This window comes from Dromiciops gliroides, chromosome 2 (assembly GCF_019393635.1).
Source record: "Dromiciops gliroides isolate mDroGli1 chromosome 2, mDroGli1.pri, whole genome shotgun sequence".
Taxonomy (NCBI): Eukaryota; Metazoa; Chordata; class Mammalia; order Microbiotheria; family Microbiotheriidae; genus Dromiciops; species Dromiciops gliroides.
In genome coordinates, this window is record NC_057862.1 from 253,490,974 (window position 1) to 253,508,206 (window position 17,233).

General features: G+C 33.7%; 1 protein-coding gene across 1 annotated transcript in view; it reads right to left on the minus strand.

Annotated features, from left to right (window-relative positions):
- Positions 1 to 3,387: 3,387 nt before the first annotated feature.
- SGPP1 (sphingosine-1-phosphate phosphatase 1) overlaps positions 3,388 to 17,233 on the minus strand; it is a 58,200-nt gene continuing 44,354 nt past the window's right edge. Inside the window, exon 3 of the mRNA XM_043983906.1 lies at positions 3,388 to 11,007. Coding sequence (XP_043839841.1) covers positions 10,456 to 11,007 — 552 coding nt within the window. The 3' untranslated portion in view covers positions 3,388 to 10,455. The remainder of the gene's footprint in view (positions 11,008 to 17,233) is intronic.

Consider the following 17,233-nt stretch of genomic DNA (forward strand, 5'->3'; position numbering starts at 1 on the left):
CCAAATTGTTTTAGAGAACACCTAGACCATTTCATATCTCCAGTAACAGTACATTATTATGTTTTCCCATAGCCCCTCCAGCATTTGTCATTTTCTTTTCTTTTCTTTTCTTTTTTTTTTTGCCAACTTTGCCAATATGAAAGGTATGAGGCAGAATCTCAGAATTGTTTTGTTTTGGTTTTTTTGGTGAGGCAATTGTGGTTAAATGACTTGCCCAGGGTCACACAGCTAGTATGTGTCAAGTGTCTGAGGCCGGATTTGAACTCAAGTACTCCTGAATCCAGGGCTGGTGCTTTATCCACTGAACCACCTGGCTGCCCCCCAGAATTGTTTTAATCTGCATTTCTCTATTAATGATTTAAAGCATTTTTTTCATTATTCTTGATAACTTGGATTTCTTCCGCTGAATACTGCCTATTCATATCCTTTGACTGTTATCAATTAAGGTTCCTTATGTATCATCAAAATGAGATCTTTATGAAAGTTGCTGCCAAGATCTTTTTCTTACCAGTCCTAGTTAGGTACACTCCATCACTTGTCAAGAATCGGTCATTGATATATTTTAAGCTGAGTTCCATAAGTCCAAATTCCTTTATTTTTTCATTTTAAATATTTTATTTTTTTCCAATTACATGTAAAAACAATTTTTAACATTTGTTTTTTAAAATTTTGAGTTCCCAATTTTTTCCCCTTTTCTCCCCCCCAGATGACAAGCAATTTGATATAGATTATATATGTGCAATCATGCAAAACATATTTCCATCTTAGTCATGTTGCAAAAGAAAACACAGACACCTCCTCCCCCCCACACACACACACAAATAAAGTAAGTGAAAAATAGTATGCTTCAATCAGCATTCAGACTCCGGTTCTTCCTCTAGAGGTGGATAGCATTTTTCATCATGAGTCCTTTGGGATTGTCTTGAATCATTGTATTGCTGAGAAGAGCTAAATCATTCATAGTTGATCATCATACAATATTGCTGTTATTGTGCACACTGTTCTCCTGGTTCTGTTCACGTCACTCTGTATCAGGTCATGTAAGTCTTTCCAAGTTTTTCTGAAAGCATCCTGCTCTTCATTTCTTATAGCACGATAGTATTCCATTACAATCATATACCACAACTTGTTTAGCCATTCCCCAATTGATGGGCATCCCCTCAGTTTCCAATTCTTTGCTACCACAAAAAGAGCTGCTAGAAATGTTTTTGTACAATTAGGCCCTTTCCTCTCCTTTTTTTTTTTTCTTTAAATCACTTTGGGATATAGACATAGTAGTGGTATCACTGGGTCAAAGGATATCTCTCCAGAATTGTTATATCAGTTCACAACTCCACCAACAATGCATTAGTGTCCCCCACAAACATTCATCTTTTCTTCTGGTATATAAGCCAATCTGATAGGTGTGAGGTTGTACTCTCAGAGGTTTTAAATTTACATTTTTCATTTCATGACTATAGATAGCTTTGATTTCTTCCTTGGAAAACTGCCTCTTCATATCCCTTGACCATTTATCAGTTGGGGAATGACTTGTATTCTTATAAACTTGAGTCAGTTCTTTATATATTTGAAAAATGAAGCCTTTATCAGACACTTGCTATAAAAATATTTTCCCAGTTTTCTGCCTTCCTTCTAATCTTGGCTACATTGGTTTTGTTTGTGCAAAACCTTTTAAATTTAATATAATCAAAATTATCCATTTTGTATCCTGTAATGTTCTCTATCTCTTGTTTGATCATAAACTCTTCATTGATTTATATGACAGGTAAACTATCCCATGCTAATTTGCTTATACCAATTTTTACATCTAAATTATGTACCCATTTTGACATATTTGGGTATATGGTGTGAGATGTTGGTCTATACCTAGTTTCTGCCAAACTGCTTTCCAGTTTTCCCAGCAGTTTTTGTCAAACAGTGAATTCTTGTCCCAAAAGTTTGGATTTTGGGGTTTACAAACACTAGATTACTATGGTCATTAGTTACTACGTATCATATGCCCAGTCTACTTTACTGAGCCACCACTGTTTCTTAGCCAGTACCAGATTGTTTTGATGATTACTTTTTAAGTATATGATTACTTTTAGTTTGAGATCTAGTATGTCTAGGTCACTTTCTTACACATTTTTTTTTCATTAATTCCTTTGACACTCTTAGCCTTTTGTTCTTCCAGGTTAATTTTATTATTTCTTCTAGCTTTATGCAATAATTTTGGTAGTTTTGTATGGCATTGAATAATTAATACATATATATTCAATATTATCATTTTGGTCATGTTGTGAAATAAGACACAAACCCAAAGGAAAATAAACCATGAAAAAATATATAGAAAGTGAAAAATAGCATGCTTTGATCTGCACTCATATCCCATCAGTTCTTTGCAAGTGGATAGCGTTTTTCATCATGAGTCATTTGGAATTATCTTGGATTATTGTATTGCTCAGAACAGTCAAGTCATTCACAGTTGATCATTGTACAGTATTGCTGTTACTATTTACAGTTCTAGTTCTGTATAGCTAGTATTTTTGATACAATACTGAATAGTGATGATAATGGGCATCCTTGCTTCATTCCTGATCTTATTGGGAAGGCTTCTAGCTTATCCCCATCATTAATAATGTTTCCTGATGGTTTTAGATAGCTACTATTTACCATTTTAAGGAAAATGCCATTTATTCTAATGCCCTCATGTTTTTAATAGGAATAGGTGTTGTATTTTGTCAAAAGCTTTTTTCCTGCTATAGAAATAATCATGATTTTTGCTGGTTTTGTCATTGATATAGTCAATTATGCTGATAAGTTTTCCTAATACTGAACCAGCCCTGCATTCCTGGTATAAATCTCACGCGATCATATTGTATGATCTTTGTGGTATATTTGCCTTGCTGGTATTTAAATATTTTGCATCAATATTCATTAGGGAATTTGGTCTAGAGTTTTCTGTTTTTGCTCTTCCTGGTTTAGCTATCAGCACCCTGTTTGTGTTGTGAAAAGGAATATGGAAGGACTGCTTCTTTGCCTATTTTTCCAAATAGTTTAATATTGTAATGAATTGTTAATTTAAGTGTTTGGTAGGGGGCAGCTAGGTGGTGCAGTGACTAGAGCACTGGTCCTAGATTCGGTAGGACTTGAGTTCAAATCCAGCTCAGACACTTAACACTTACTAGCTGTGTGACCCTAGGCAAGTCACTTAACCCCAATTACCTCACCCCCCAAAAAAAGTTTGGTAGAATTCACTTAGTCCTGGTGATTTCATTTGTTCCATCTGGTCCTGGGGATTTTTAAGGGACCTCATTGATGGCCTTTTCTATTTATTTTTCTAAGAGTTAATTTAAGTATTCTATTTCCTCTTCTTTTAATCCACGCAATTTATATTTTTGTAAATATTCATCCATTTCACTTGTACTAGTTCCTAATAATTGCTTTATTTCATCTTCATTGGTGGCAAATTCACCCTTTTCATTTCTGATACTGGTAATTGTTTTCTTTTTAAAAATCAAATCAAACAACAGTTTATCTATTTTACCAAATGCCTTTCTCAAATACTTTCTCAATCAGGTGTTCCCCTCCCACATCAGTTTATCTTCTCCATCTCTCACCATCAGGTGAGAATCAGTGAGGGAAACAAATCTTGGGCGCCTATCAGTTTATTGCTCCCAACTTCCCAATCTTTGGTGATTTAAAAAATTGTCTTTGAACAGTATAATTTGTGCCCATGTGAATCACTGGAAGTTGGTAGTAGTTATCTCTTTTTAAAAGTTTTAGAAGCTTCTCTATGTCTTTGATACAAGCCCTGTTATTATCAGGTTGACAAGTATTCGCCTCCATACCTCAGAGTAGAGAGTCTCCCAACAAGCACCTACTCCTCTCTTCTTTCTCTGATCCTTACTTGTACATTTTTTTTTAATTTTTTTTTTTTTTTGGTGAGGCAATTGGGGTTAAGTGACTTGCCCAAGGTCACACAGCTAGTAAGTGTTAAGTGTCTGAGGCCGGATTTGAACTCAGGTACTCCTGACTCCAGGGCCGGTGCTCTATCCACTGCGCCATCTAGCTGCCCCCTCTCTGATCCTTACTGAACGAAGCTCTGTGGCTCTACTCTGACTCTTCCTTAGAGCATCTAGCTCCTTCTTTTTCAAGAGCCTCGAATTTTATTATTTTTTTTAATTCTAAGTATACAGTAGCCCTTTAATTATCTTTCTTACTCTGACATTCTTCTATTCTCTAACTACCTTACCAATGTTTTCCCCAGCAGTCACTTAACTCTCATTGCCCTGAAAAAAAAAATTGGACACTATAGTTATTCCTGCAGATTTGAAATAAATGTATTTTCTACATTGCCAGAAAGATCAGTCTTTGGAAATGTGTATTTCTTTAAGTTACAAAAAATGTAGAAAATAGTGAGGGATTAGAAGTGCAGTTTCTTCATATCTATTATTTAGCTTTACCACATTTTCTATTAAAAATCAGAATACTAAATAAGCTTGATTTTCATGGAATATTTGCTTGATTACATTATTTTCTGGGAACATAAGATGTCCTTTTTGAAATAAAGAAATCTCTCAACAATTGATATTTACAATGAAGATTTTTTTTGTTTGTTTTTTGGGGGGCAATGAGGGTTAAGTGACTTGCCCAGGGTCACACAGCTAGTAAGTGTCAAGTGTCTGAGGCTGGCTTTGAACTCAGGTCCTCCTGAATCCAGAGCTAGTGCTTTATCCACTGCACCACCTAGCTGCCCCAATGAAGATAAAATTTGAAGCTCTTAGGGATTTAGCACTCATTTTGTCTCCATTTACTTAAGTACAGACATAAAGTGTAGGAGAAAGAACACTGGATTAGGTCAGGAGACCTGGGTTCTATTACTAGCTCTATCAACAGGTCATAATGAGATCTTGGGAAAGTCACTTACCTTTTCAAGGCACTTTCATGTATAACATGAGGAGAATTGAACTAGATAAGCTCTAGAGTTCTAATGACCCTTTGAGTCATTTTTCCTCTGCAAATCATCTTAGGTATCCTTTCTATTAGCTTCCTTATGACATTAAGGAAGTTGCCAGTCTTTATAGTATTAGGGGAAACTGTGGCCTACTAAAGATAAGTCCCGCCTATGGATCCTACTCTATTACCATTCAAACTAAAAGCCAAACCAAGTTCCAAAAGTATCTTCAGAAGATAGGGCTAATTTTTAGCTTTGGGGCCCTAGAAGCTTTTGACTTTCCATGGGACCAAAAGAAGAAGAAGAAAAAAAAGCCCAACCTGGCATCATAGTCTCAAATTATTGCCAATCCTGTGTATTTATGTACAGTTTTGGTCTTCACTAAAAATCTAAGTCTGTATTGTATAGGACTCACATAATTAGTTTTAAAATGACACGCTAGCCAAAATTTTAATTTATATTAAGTAACTAGTTTATTGCATATTGGTCAACCCCACAAGATTTTATTTTCAATTCAATTCAACAAAGGGATTTAAAGACTTATGTTATGGTTAGTGGAAGTTGTACCGCTATATTCCCATATGAATTGAATGTATTTTTCTTTTGTAGATCTGATTTAAATATTGAAGGAAACAAGCAATAGCTTAAAACTGATTTGGCTACAAGCCACATTTTGTACAGTAGATGCATTGTACTTACTACATGCAGTTTATTTTTAAGTACCTGAATCACTGTCAGCCCTTAAATATTTATATACCCAAAGTGACAAAAATCTGATGGATACATAATTTGAAGTATTTGTTTACAAACTGAAAATCAGAAAAAGTCAACTATTTAGACTAATGAATAAAGAAAACTCAAATCTGAAAATAAATACTGCTGTGGTTAGGTTTTTTAAAACCTCCCTAGTATAACAAATCCACACAGATCCTCAACAGAAAAATATCAGAGTATAATAAACTTGAGAAAAACCAAAACATTTTGGTTGGCTAATTACCTTGAATTTCTTTCTTAATTTGTTAATAAAGAGTAAACAATGAATTACTATACACATATTACAGAAATTTCTTAAAAGTTTAGGCTGCATTTGTACAATTTTGAAAGAATTATAATGAGATTATAGACAATATGAAACTGGTTATCAGAATGTATTTTTTTTAAAAATATTCTTCCCATGAGGAAAGTGGATGGAAAAAACAATTATGGAATTCCCTTGCCATTCCCAGAGGATATGTTCTAGAGATTCCTGAGAATATAGTGCTAAATAGAATTCTGCAAGGAGAAAACAGCTAAAGCCCCTTAAGTAACTTTAGGAAAAGCAGAAAGCTTTTAGTCTACTTAATAAGAAACTTTAAGCAAAAATATCTTTCCAGCAAGGAGATTCAAAAATGAATCAAAGAAATAAAATCATAGTTGTCATAATAGCAAAATTAAGCATCTGCCTGTGTGTACCTTTTAGCTACAAGTTTTTTGGTCCCTATGGAAGAAAATTATAGGTACAAGTCATGAGGAAGCTGATCCTAGGGCTTATTAGGAGACAAAAGTAACAGGTCACATCTCTCTATTAGCAGACATGTCTCAAGTAGACAGAAGACATTTTAGGTAGGTACTTTTTTTGTTTTTAAGTGAGGCAATTGGGGTTAAGTGACTTGCCCAGGGTCACACAGCTAGTAAGTGTTAGGTGTCTGAGGCCGGATTTGAACTCAGGTACTCCTGACTCCAGGGCCGGTGCTCTATCCACTGTGCCACCTAGCTGCCCCTAGGTAGGTACTTTTTAATATGAAGAAGCTCTGTGCAAAGGCAGCTTTGAAGGAGAGAGCTGCCAAGCATTCTAGTCTGTAGTTCCATGATACAAAAACAATCACATTTTTAGTATGTTATAAAAAGTAATGTACAATGCAATGTACATTAGAGTCTACTGAATGTAAAAGTCTCCAAAGATATTTTTTTTAATCTAATTATACTGAATGAAAAAAGAATACAACATGCAGAGATTATTTGAAACCCTAAAGGGTTTTCTATACAGGGTTCTATAGTTCTTTCCAAAAGTGCTCCTTAAAATGTCATGTTAGTGCCATTTCTTTTTGTTGTGCTAAATTATTTACATCTTACGTAGTCACTCAAAATTGGGTACAAAAACTCGTTTCAATTTAAAAAACTAAAAGTAACCTATTTTACTCTGAATGGAGTTGTAATAGTTTTAAAAACTTGACAAACTAATCAGCTTAGCAACCTGGAAATCTTTCAGATTGCCTCAAAAGTTTCTTCACTTTTTCTTAAAATGTCCTTTAATCAGGTTTTAAAAAAATCTTCATCAGCAAGAAAGCCTAAAGTACTACTTCACCTTTAAAGCTATATTGAAAATATTTTTGGTATAAGCTGACCAAAAGATTTTTATGTATGTTCACTAACAGGAATAAAAGGACTTTGAGTAATAAAACAAGAGCTCAAAGTATTTCTAATGATAAGCATTAATTATATACAGTATGTATGAAGTAATTTATGATAGTTGGTTGCGTTTGAATTAGGCTCACCATTTGTCAAATATTTTGCTGAAGATTTTCATTTTTTACTGGATATACATTGTTATATTGCCCTTAAAAGATAAGTGTTATTTTTTGTAATTAAAAAGATCTTATATTTTTTCTCATTATGAAGAAATAGACAAAATTAATAATTTTCATAAGATCTTGAGTTTTCTGCATTTCTTCAAAAAGCACAGGTTCTAAAGTCATAAGATATGAGTTTGAATCTCAGCTTTGCCACTTGCTTACTACACTTGGATGAATCAGTCTTTGTGAGCTTATCTTTCTATTAGTAAATGGGGATAATACAGTTTATACATACTATCTACTTTCATAGGGTTATTGTGAGGAAAGTGCTTAAAGGACTACTTTGCATTGAGTTATCATTTTTCAATGATACTAAATGAACTAGTTTCTAACTCTTCCAAAAATGCATCTCAGTATAGTTTCATTCTATTGAAAAGTTACCTTTTCTCAGCATTTTGATTAATTTTGGCATTCATATCAATTGCAAATACCAAAATCATAATTTTGGGAAGAAATCTACATTTATTCCAGGAACTGTTATTCATAAATCTAAGAAAACGTTTTAAGGGTGCCTTTGAAACAATACATTTCACTACAATGCAAGGCTATTATAAAAGAATAAAAGGAAGACCCATTAGATTGTTAAGGAAGTGCTTGACTTCCCACCAAAAAGATGGTTACTACCTCTGTGACAAGTTCGTTTACCCTTACAGGCTGCCCCAGTCGGGCCCTCCAACCTTTAGCACATTGCTTGTCCCACAGCAGGTGCCATATAAATGCTAATTAACTCTTGACTAACTTAGTTTCCTAATTTCTAAGAGGAGTTGGACTAGATCACCAGATGTCTCTTCTAAGTCTAGAACTAAGATTTCACAATGACAAAAACTAATGGTTTAATCTTGAATGAGCTACATATAGACTGTTTAGGGGAAAAGCCTTTTTGAATGAAAATTCGAATCATCTGTTCAAAATGTTTGTCAAATAGTGCAGAAACAAATCTGTAGAAGGAAGAAAATCTTAAATTTGGCTTTTATTTTTAGATAAATTTAGCATAGGATAGGAAAAAACCAATGAATATATTCAAGCTAATATTGTTTTAAACTTGATAAAAATGCATAGTATAGTACAGAACAGACCTATAGAAAACATTCCCCTAAACTCATTCTTCTGACCAACAATTTGGAAAAGTTACTTTCTCATCTTTAAAAGAATAGCTATCTGGGGCAGCTAGGTGGCGAAGTGGATAGAGCACTGGCCCTGGAGTCAGGAGTACCTGAGTTCAAATCTGGCCTCAGACACTTAACACTAGCTGTGTGACCCTGGGCAAGTCACTCAACCCCAATCGCCTCACTTTAAAAAAAAAAAAAAAGAATAGCTATCAATCAGTGCCTGTAAATTTTAATGCCTAAATTGTAGTTAACAGATTGAATTTAGGCCAGTTGCCATAAACCCAAGTTCTCAATTAGAAGACTATAACAGTAAGCTGCAATAGCTATTATTTATCAAAACAAAAAGATTGTTAAAGCTATTCCTGGGTCAAAAGTACAGATAGTGCATTAAAATCACCAATATATTATCTTGATGTTTATGTAGTAATTTCCTCATACTTAATCCTAGGAAATAGTGTTAACCTAATTTCAAAGGAAATTAAACCTCAAACTATAAAAAGTAAACAGAATAAATGACAGCCTAATACTGCATCCAAATTTTATAAAGAGAAAAAAAAACTGAAAAATTATAGGATCTGGAGATAGTTATTAACTACTTTCTTTTAACTTATTTATTCTGTCTTAAGTCACTAGTAAATGGGTTAAACCAAAAAAGATCAATACTGTCAACTATAGGCCTTTGGAAATAGTTTTAAGAAGAATGTTATAAATGAAGCTGAGTTAATGTTCAACTGCCCTAGTCTAGATTTCAATTACATTTCCATCTGCTAGAAATATCAACCTGCAATACAGTCAAGACAAAGTGAAGAAAAATAAACTTCTTCCTATAACTTATAATGCACTAACAACCAAAAAACCCTACAGACTACATAATCCATTAGCTGTTAAGTCACTGAGAAAGTTTAGTTCATTCTATTTATTAACATACAAGTGACTGTGTGAAGTATGGTTTACTTCTAAACGCTTCAGAATTTTCTCAGCATAAGTTTAAAAAAATATTTCCCTAATTATATGTCATTGAAGATAAAGTTATCAGTCCCATCTTTACATCACAGTATACATGGCATTTCTTAATTCAGCAACAGAAAGGCACAATTAATTAGCAGTAAAATACAGTACCTGAATTGTCAGAAATAACAAGAATGAATACAAACCAAAGTATTTTACACTGTACACAGAACTAAAAGAATAAGAAACCAAAAAGTTTTGAATGCAAAAGTTAATTTTACTTAAAATTTGGTCCATTAAATGCCTCCTGTGTAGATCAACAAGTATAGCATGAAAGGTGGTAGTGGGAGGCAATAAACAAATAAGTGGTTTGCATACTAATTTTGTTTTCATTAACTATGTAATTAAATTAATAAATGGCTCACATTCTAGATAAAGGAAATTTTTTTGTCAGGCTATCACAACATACCTGGGTTATTAAATCCAAATACAAAGGCATAACTGTATGCATATTATTTGTTTATTTATACAGCCCCATCGTTTATTAAGATTCACATATAGTATATATTAGGTACATAAATATATATTATATGTAGATCTATAACCCAAATTATACAATAGCAATAAAACACCCCACAACATCATACTTAAGGGATATCCATGACTTTCTCTATGTTGAAATTGCTCAGCATTCTCCAAAACAATATCCAGATGCGGTGGTAAAAAGCACTGTCTGCTTTACGTTCACTTAAATATTTATTTAAGTAAAATTCCTGCAAAAGCATTGATCTGACTTTTGCCTCAGAATTATTCTCACATACTACCATCTTTTTTTATAAATGATAGGCCATCAAGAAAGGCCAATAAGGAAAAATAAGCAAGGAACCAGAAATGTGATAGAGAAGCCAACCATTCCATAGGTTAAATAACGATAAGTAAGTTCAATTTCCATGCACTGTCTTGCTTTTCTAATATCATCACTTTTTATACCAAACATTTTACAGGCCAATGGGATGGTGATCTTTTTCATTACAATTCTCATAAGTAGCAAAAATACCATTCCTATTAGAACTCGTAATATGACTTTTCCAAAACGAGTCACAGTGATGGAGGGAACAGCTAAAGGTAATGTATCGAGAGGAAGATCTGACATTAGACCAATGCGGTAAGCAGTATGAGCTCCACATGCAATTCCTGCACCACTGCCCAGGATCTGAGCTGTATCTCCTCGTGATGTACTCCAAGTATCAAGGGTAAAAGAAAAGATCCCCAGGGCTAAATGCAAACTGATGATAATTAGTGGAGAATATTTATAAGTTTGGTTGAAGTTATCAATCAGCTCCACATATGGATAGAAGACAGCTAAGATAAAAATAGCATACAGGAATCCAGCAATAATGTCCTGAAGATAGAAAGAAAAATAGTTTTAGTCAAGTGTATTTTTGCTCTTTTAAAGTTAAGACTTTTTTAAAATTCAGAAAACTGAAGGACTAATAACTTTAAGAAAACAATAACATGAACAAAACAAAATCTACACAATGGATGTAAATAAGAATAAGTAGAAGATAAAAGAATTCTCCTGTTTTTATAATTAACCAATTATAAAACTTAACAGATTTTTTTCAAATAAATGAAATTATGTCCAAAATTTAAGGTATAAGTTGTCATAATAAAAGTCAGAAATATGAACTGTTAAAGCATTTCAAAGAAAATTTCATTTTCATGTTTCAAATTTAAAATTATGAGCATAGTAAAATCAAATAAGCAAATAGTTTTTCTGCCCGGGGGGGGGGGGGGCCGGCCCCCGGGCCGCTGGGGTGGGTCGGAGGTGACGTTTACCTAGCACACATCCCCATTAAACTTCCAACAAATGTTACTCTGGATAATGCAGTAACAAATGAGGCACTGAATCTTTGAGCTATGGCTCAAAGGGATCTGGCTCCTTCTTTTTGGCAGACCTGGTCTGAGGTTCAGGCCAGTTGTGACTATACACAGCCTTAACCTCACTAAAAAGTGTTAGAACTGGAGGGAAAAGGAAAAGGGAATAATTACCATAGTTATTAATCATCTTGTATTAGCATAGTGATTTCTGCCAAAACTTTTTTCTTAAAAAATATATCAATTTCCTTTTTTAAAACTACTCAACTCCCAGTGATCCTCTTCTGCCCCACCTAAGAACTCCCCCTCACATAGGTGAATAAACAAGTCAAACATATGGCTTATCATTCTCAAATGATAAATGGTTAAGGAATATGAACTACAGTTTTCAGAGGAAGAAATCCAAGCTATCAACAGCCATAAGAAAAAAATGTTTCAAATAACGATTAGAGAAATGAGAATTAAAACAATTCTGAAATTCTACTTTATACCTTTCATTCATTCAGTGAACATTTATTAAATGCCTACTATGTGCCAGGCATTGTGATGAGAGCTAAGGATACAAAAAAGGGCAAAAGACAGTTCCTGCTCTCAAGTAACTTACTATCAGATTGGCAAAGGTAACCCTCCCCCAAAATAAAAATAACAAATGCTGGGGTGGGGGGGCCTGTGGGAGAATAAATGTAACACTTTACAGCTGGTGGAGCTATGAACTTGTCTGACCATCTTGGAAAGCCTATTAAACATCCATATCCCTTGTCCTAGCAATACCACTATGAGGACTACTGTATACCCCAATATATGGCCAGCACTAGCATGCTAGGGTCCACAGGGTCACAAAGAGTTGGACAGGACTGAACAATAACAGTGTTTAAGAAGCAACAAATATTATGAATACAGAGAAATATGTAAACAGAAACAAAACAACCTTTACAATATTGACAATGGAAATGGAAAGAACAACCACAAAACAATCGAAGATCAATATTCAGAAATCATAAAGAACAAAATGAACTAAAGACACCTTCAGTGTCTATGAAAGTATCTTGACATATAATGGGCACTAAAATTTTTGATCACTGATTAAAGTAATTTCCATGGTTAACATCAAGAAATGGAATAGTAGAGAGGAATGAAAAGAGCAAATTATCAACCAGTTTTTAAAAGGCCGGTTCTTTAAAAACTTTTTTGTTTTTTTTATTTTTTTTAGTGAGGCAATTGGGGTTAAGTGACTTGCCCAGGGTCACACAGCTAGTAAGTGTTAAGTGTCTGAGGCCAGATTTGAACTCAGGTACTCTTGACTCCAGGGCAGGTACTCTATCCACTGCGCCACCTAGCTGCCCCTTAAAAATACTTTTAAGGAATGAAAAATTCACAGATGCTCAAATCCTTAAATTGCTTAAGAGTTTTATATGATTAAATTCCAGAGTTAAAGATTCTACCATTATAATAACTGCAAACAATCATAATCTCATTTGTTCCTAATAACACCTCTGTGAGGAAAGTAGGGCAAGTAGTAAGAGGACTAGTGGTCAACATTATGAATGAGGAAACTGAGGCTCAGAGAAATATAGGTAACCCATCCTAAGACGGGTCATACCTGCAATTTCTGGCCTTATGACTAAGTTTAACGGGCTGGCTTCCACCCTGCCCTACCATCCACCCGTTCTGTTTCAAACACAACTTTACCTGACTGCTATAGGGATCTGAGCAGGAACTACTGGTAACGTGGGCTCTAGTTCTATTTTTTAATCCTCAGACTCCAGATACTAACAACAAACACATAAACAAACAAAAACCCCAAAGTTTACTCTTTTACAAACCCATGTGTGACTGCCCTTGTTTACCACTGTGTCCTCTACTACCCGCTATGTGATTTTTCTATGAAAAAAAGAGAACGAGAACCACAGAGATAGGCAAATGTGTCTGAATATCTGGTAATAACAGAAAGCTGTTAATTACTTTTTCTTTTCATCTATAATGATGTTTTAGATTTTTAAAATATATACTGTGCTGAAACATTTAGTGACCTAATTTTTATACTGAGACACTGTGATTGTGGTCTAAAAATCAGGAAAACCTGGGAGTGTGTCCTGACTGATACATTCCACTTAATGACCCTGGCTTAGTCACAACATGGGGAGCTCTAAACACCTCTCTTCAGGCTCTAAGGTACAGAGCAGCTGCACATCTGCACTGAGATGGGGTATTTTTTTTACCTAAGTTTCATATAGGAAGTATCTAACAACTAGTTCACATTCTTCACATATTAGCTATCACAAGGATTTATACTTGTATGAAACCACACATATTACAAAATTTGTTTTATAAGGTTAATACAAATAAAGTTAATCTATATTAAGAATTTTTAAAAACTAAATGCCTCTTAGGTAGTATGTATTTCCTTTAAAAGGTCTGTTTCACATTACCTTACTAATTTTTTTTTAATGGACTCACTGAAATATCTTAAAAAAAATTTTTACCCACCAAACTTTACTGTTAGAAACTTTTGAAACTGAAAGCTAGTCAGCTGAGTCAATTTGTACTTTGACAACTGTATTTTTCAATATGACAAAAAAATCCCTTGTTTCTTTCCCTTACTTTATTTTTTAATGGTTCTGTGAGAAATTTTCACAATGAAATGTTATATTCAGTATGCTGCAAAAGCACTTTACTTAAAAATATTATCTGGTGGCTATACTGAATAAACTATTTAATCATTTAAGACAGTGTCCTTGCCTGTGAGAGCAAAGTGAACTTTGATAAAATTGGCCTAGAACCAAGGAACAATCAAGTTCATATGATGAATATGAGGTAGCCTATATGTGAGCCAATAAAAAATCCATCTGACACCAAAATTGACATGAAAGTATAAAAAGTTCACTATTTTAGTTAAATTTAATAAGATTTCTGCAAATAAACACCCCAACAATTATATTTATGATTTTAAAAGTTTTTAAAAAGTGAAACGTATATAATTAAGGTTAAGTATTGTGGAAAACTTGTAAGCTCTAAAAATGATCAGTAGGAGTCAGAGGATGAATAAGCTGGAAAGGTTTTAGAAATCCTTTGTCCAAACCACGAATCATGAACTTTCTCTATGACATGCCTGACAAATTATTCATCTAGCCTCTGTTCAAATACCTTCAGAACACTACTGATCACTATAAAACTTACAGTATAATACTGTTTCCCAAAAATGTCATAATATAGATCCCCAGAAAATTCAGGGAACGGAAGAACCTAAAAATTATCTTATTTTACAGATAAGGAAATTGAGGACCAGTAAGATTAATACGTTGCTTTTTCTGTTTCTAGGAATAAAATTTCTGATAATAAAGTATATTGTTAGAAGACAGCTCCTTTATAAATAGAGGTACTACCAAAGCTTGACAATTCCAATATCTGTAAGCTATTTTCCTAAAGCATGGCTCTCTGTTGCATAACTATATGAAAATTTTTTAATATGCTGTACTTGTGTAGGCTCAATGATTGTGGCAATTAACACATGTAGTGTTAATGTGACAAATGTAGAAGTACAAAATGATTCTTTGGTGATGACTCAATTCAAATAATTTTAAAATAAGTTTTGATTTTTTAAAGGAAATTAAAATTTGAAAGCTTGCTTTAAAAAAATTACACTACAGCTCTTCTACTACTTTCTTGTAGAATATGGAAACTGTTACAACTATTGGCAACACTGAGGAAATAAAATTAATGATTATATGTTGTTTCCCCTCAATAAAATGTCCTTCTGGACAAGGCTTTTCCTTTTTTTTTTTTTTGTGGGGGTGTGGGGGTGTGGGGGGTGGGGCTTTGTATTTCCAGTGACCAGCAGTACAACTTAGTAAGATTTCAGAAAATACTTTTCGATTATATATATATATTTTTTTTTTTTTTAGTGAGGCAATTGGGGTTAAGTGACTTGCCCAGGGTCACACAGCTAGTAAGTGTCAAGTGTCGGAGGCCGGATTTGAACTCAGGTGCTCCTGAATCCAGGGCCGGTGCTTTTAACCACTGCGCCATCTAGCTGCCCCCTCGATTATATTTTAATAAAAAATAGACCACAAAATAACTGAGGAATAAAGTTGCCTTTGTGGAATTTAGAGTAGATTGTTATAGCTCCTTAACTATTGAGCTCAGAAGACTGCTCTAAAAAAGTCATGTAGCCATTCATTAATAAATTATAGAGAAATGCCTGCTTGTTTTTATGAGCTAATTTTAGAGTAAATACTGAGGAGAATAACAAAATATATCAGAGAAATTGGCTTGAATTAGGGAAGATGTTAAAATTTAAAGTATTAGCAATTTAGGAAAAGTTATCATGTGTGGTTCTATCAAGTATCATAATGTAAATAAAAGGGCTTATCAGTAATAATTCAAATATCCAGTTATAAAAGTGGTAAGATACAGAACCTTACTGACTTTGCATAGTCGTGTGTGTACAACTATTATTGATAACACTTTCAACTTGTCCTTGATCTAAACTTTTTAAAGTCAAGAAAATAAAAGGCATGCTCCATTGGTGATAACACACAAAGACCCAAAGAAACAGTAGCTGTTCCAACTGATAGGCTGTTCTGCAGAACTGACCTTGAACAGTCAAAGGAGGCAGATGGTCAGAACCATGGATGATGCTATTATACATCCGCTTCTGTCATACATCTTTTTCAACTTGTTGAAGATTTTAAAAATAGAAAAAAATGATCTTGCATCATAGGATCAAAAGTCTCATTACTTCACTAGACAATGTATACACAAAGCACAATCTTAGTGAACTATATCAATGTCAATATATATTTCCTTTCTATTAGTTGTTGATCATTTCTGAGTCAGTTTTGCCATTTGTAAACTAGGGATGAGTTTTAGATGACCTACTTCACACTATTGGGAGGAAATTCCTTTGTAAATCTCAAAGTATACATCTCAATATGCTATATAAAAATTAGTTATTATAATTACCTTTCGATTCAAAATTTAAAGAACACAAACTACTTAAGGACAGAGATCATTTAATTTTTATATTCCCAGTATCCAGAATAAGATCTAATAGTTACTTAATAAATGTCTGTTATATTTAAAGAAATACTACAACCACTCAATCAACAAACATTTATTATACAAAAAAAAGGTAATTTCTAGTGAAGACACTAGCAACTGGGGGGAATTAGGAAAGGCTTCGTGTAGAAGGTGGCCTTTGAACTAAGGCATTGGAAATAGTGCCAACTCACAGAAAGATGTATTTACCTGAAAGAAAGTAATGTGCTATAAGGCTTGAAAGGTAAATTGAGACAAGTTGTAAAAGGCTTTAAAAACTAAACAGGAGTTTCTGTTTATGGCTTGAAGTAACAGGGAACCAAGTGAGTTTATCAAGCTGGGGAGTGACATGGTCAGACCTGTGCTTTAGCAAAATCACTTTGGCAGTTATGTGGAGGTTGAATTGGAGGAGGGAGAACCTATATTTAAAAGTGGTAGTTATCCTTGAGAATATATAAGTTTTAAAACCAGATTTCTTATCACTTTGTATCTAATGAACATGTTCTAAAATAATTGTTAATAATGAAGTGAAAAAGAAAAGGGCCCTATCAGTCATTTATTTCATTCTGCTGCCTCAAAAAAATTTCTAAAATGCTACCTATTCTATTAAAGAAAAAAAAATTTTAACTTCCTATAGTTGATTTTCTAGAAATCCATTATATGCAAACTTTGCTAATTTTCGGAGAAAAAACAAAAGAAGGCACACAGAGTAT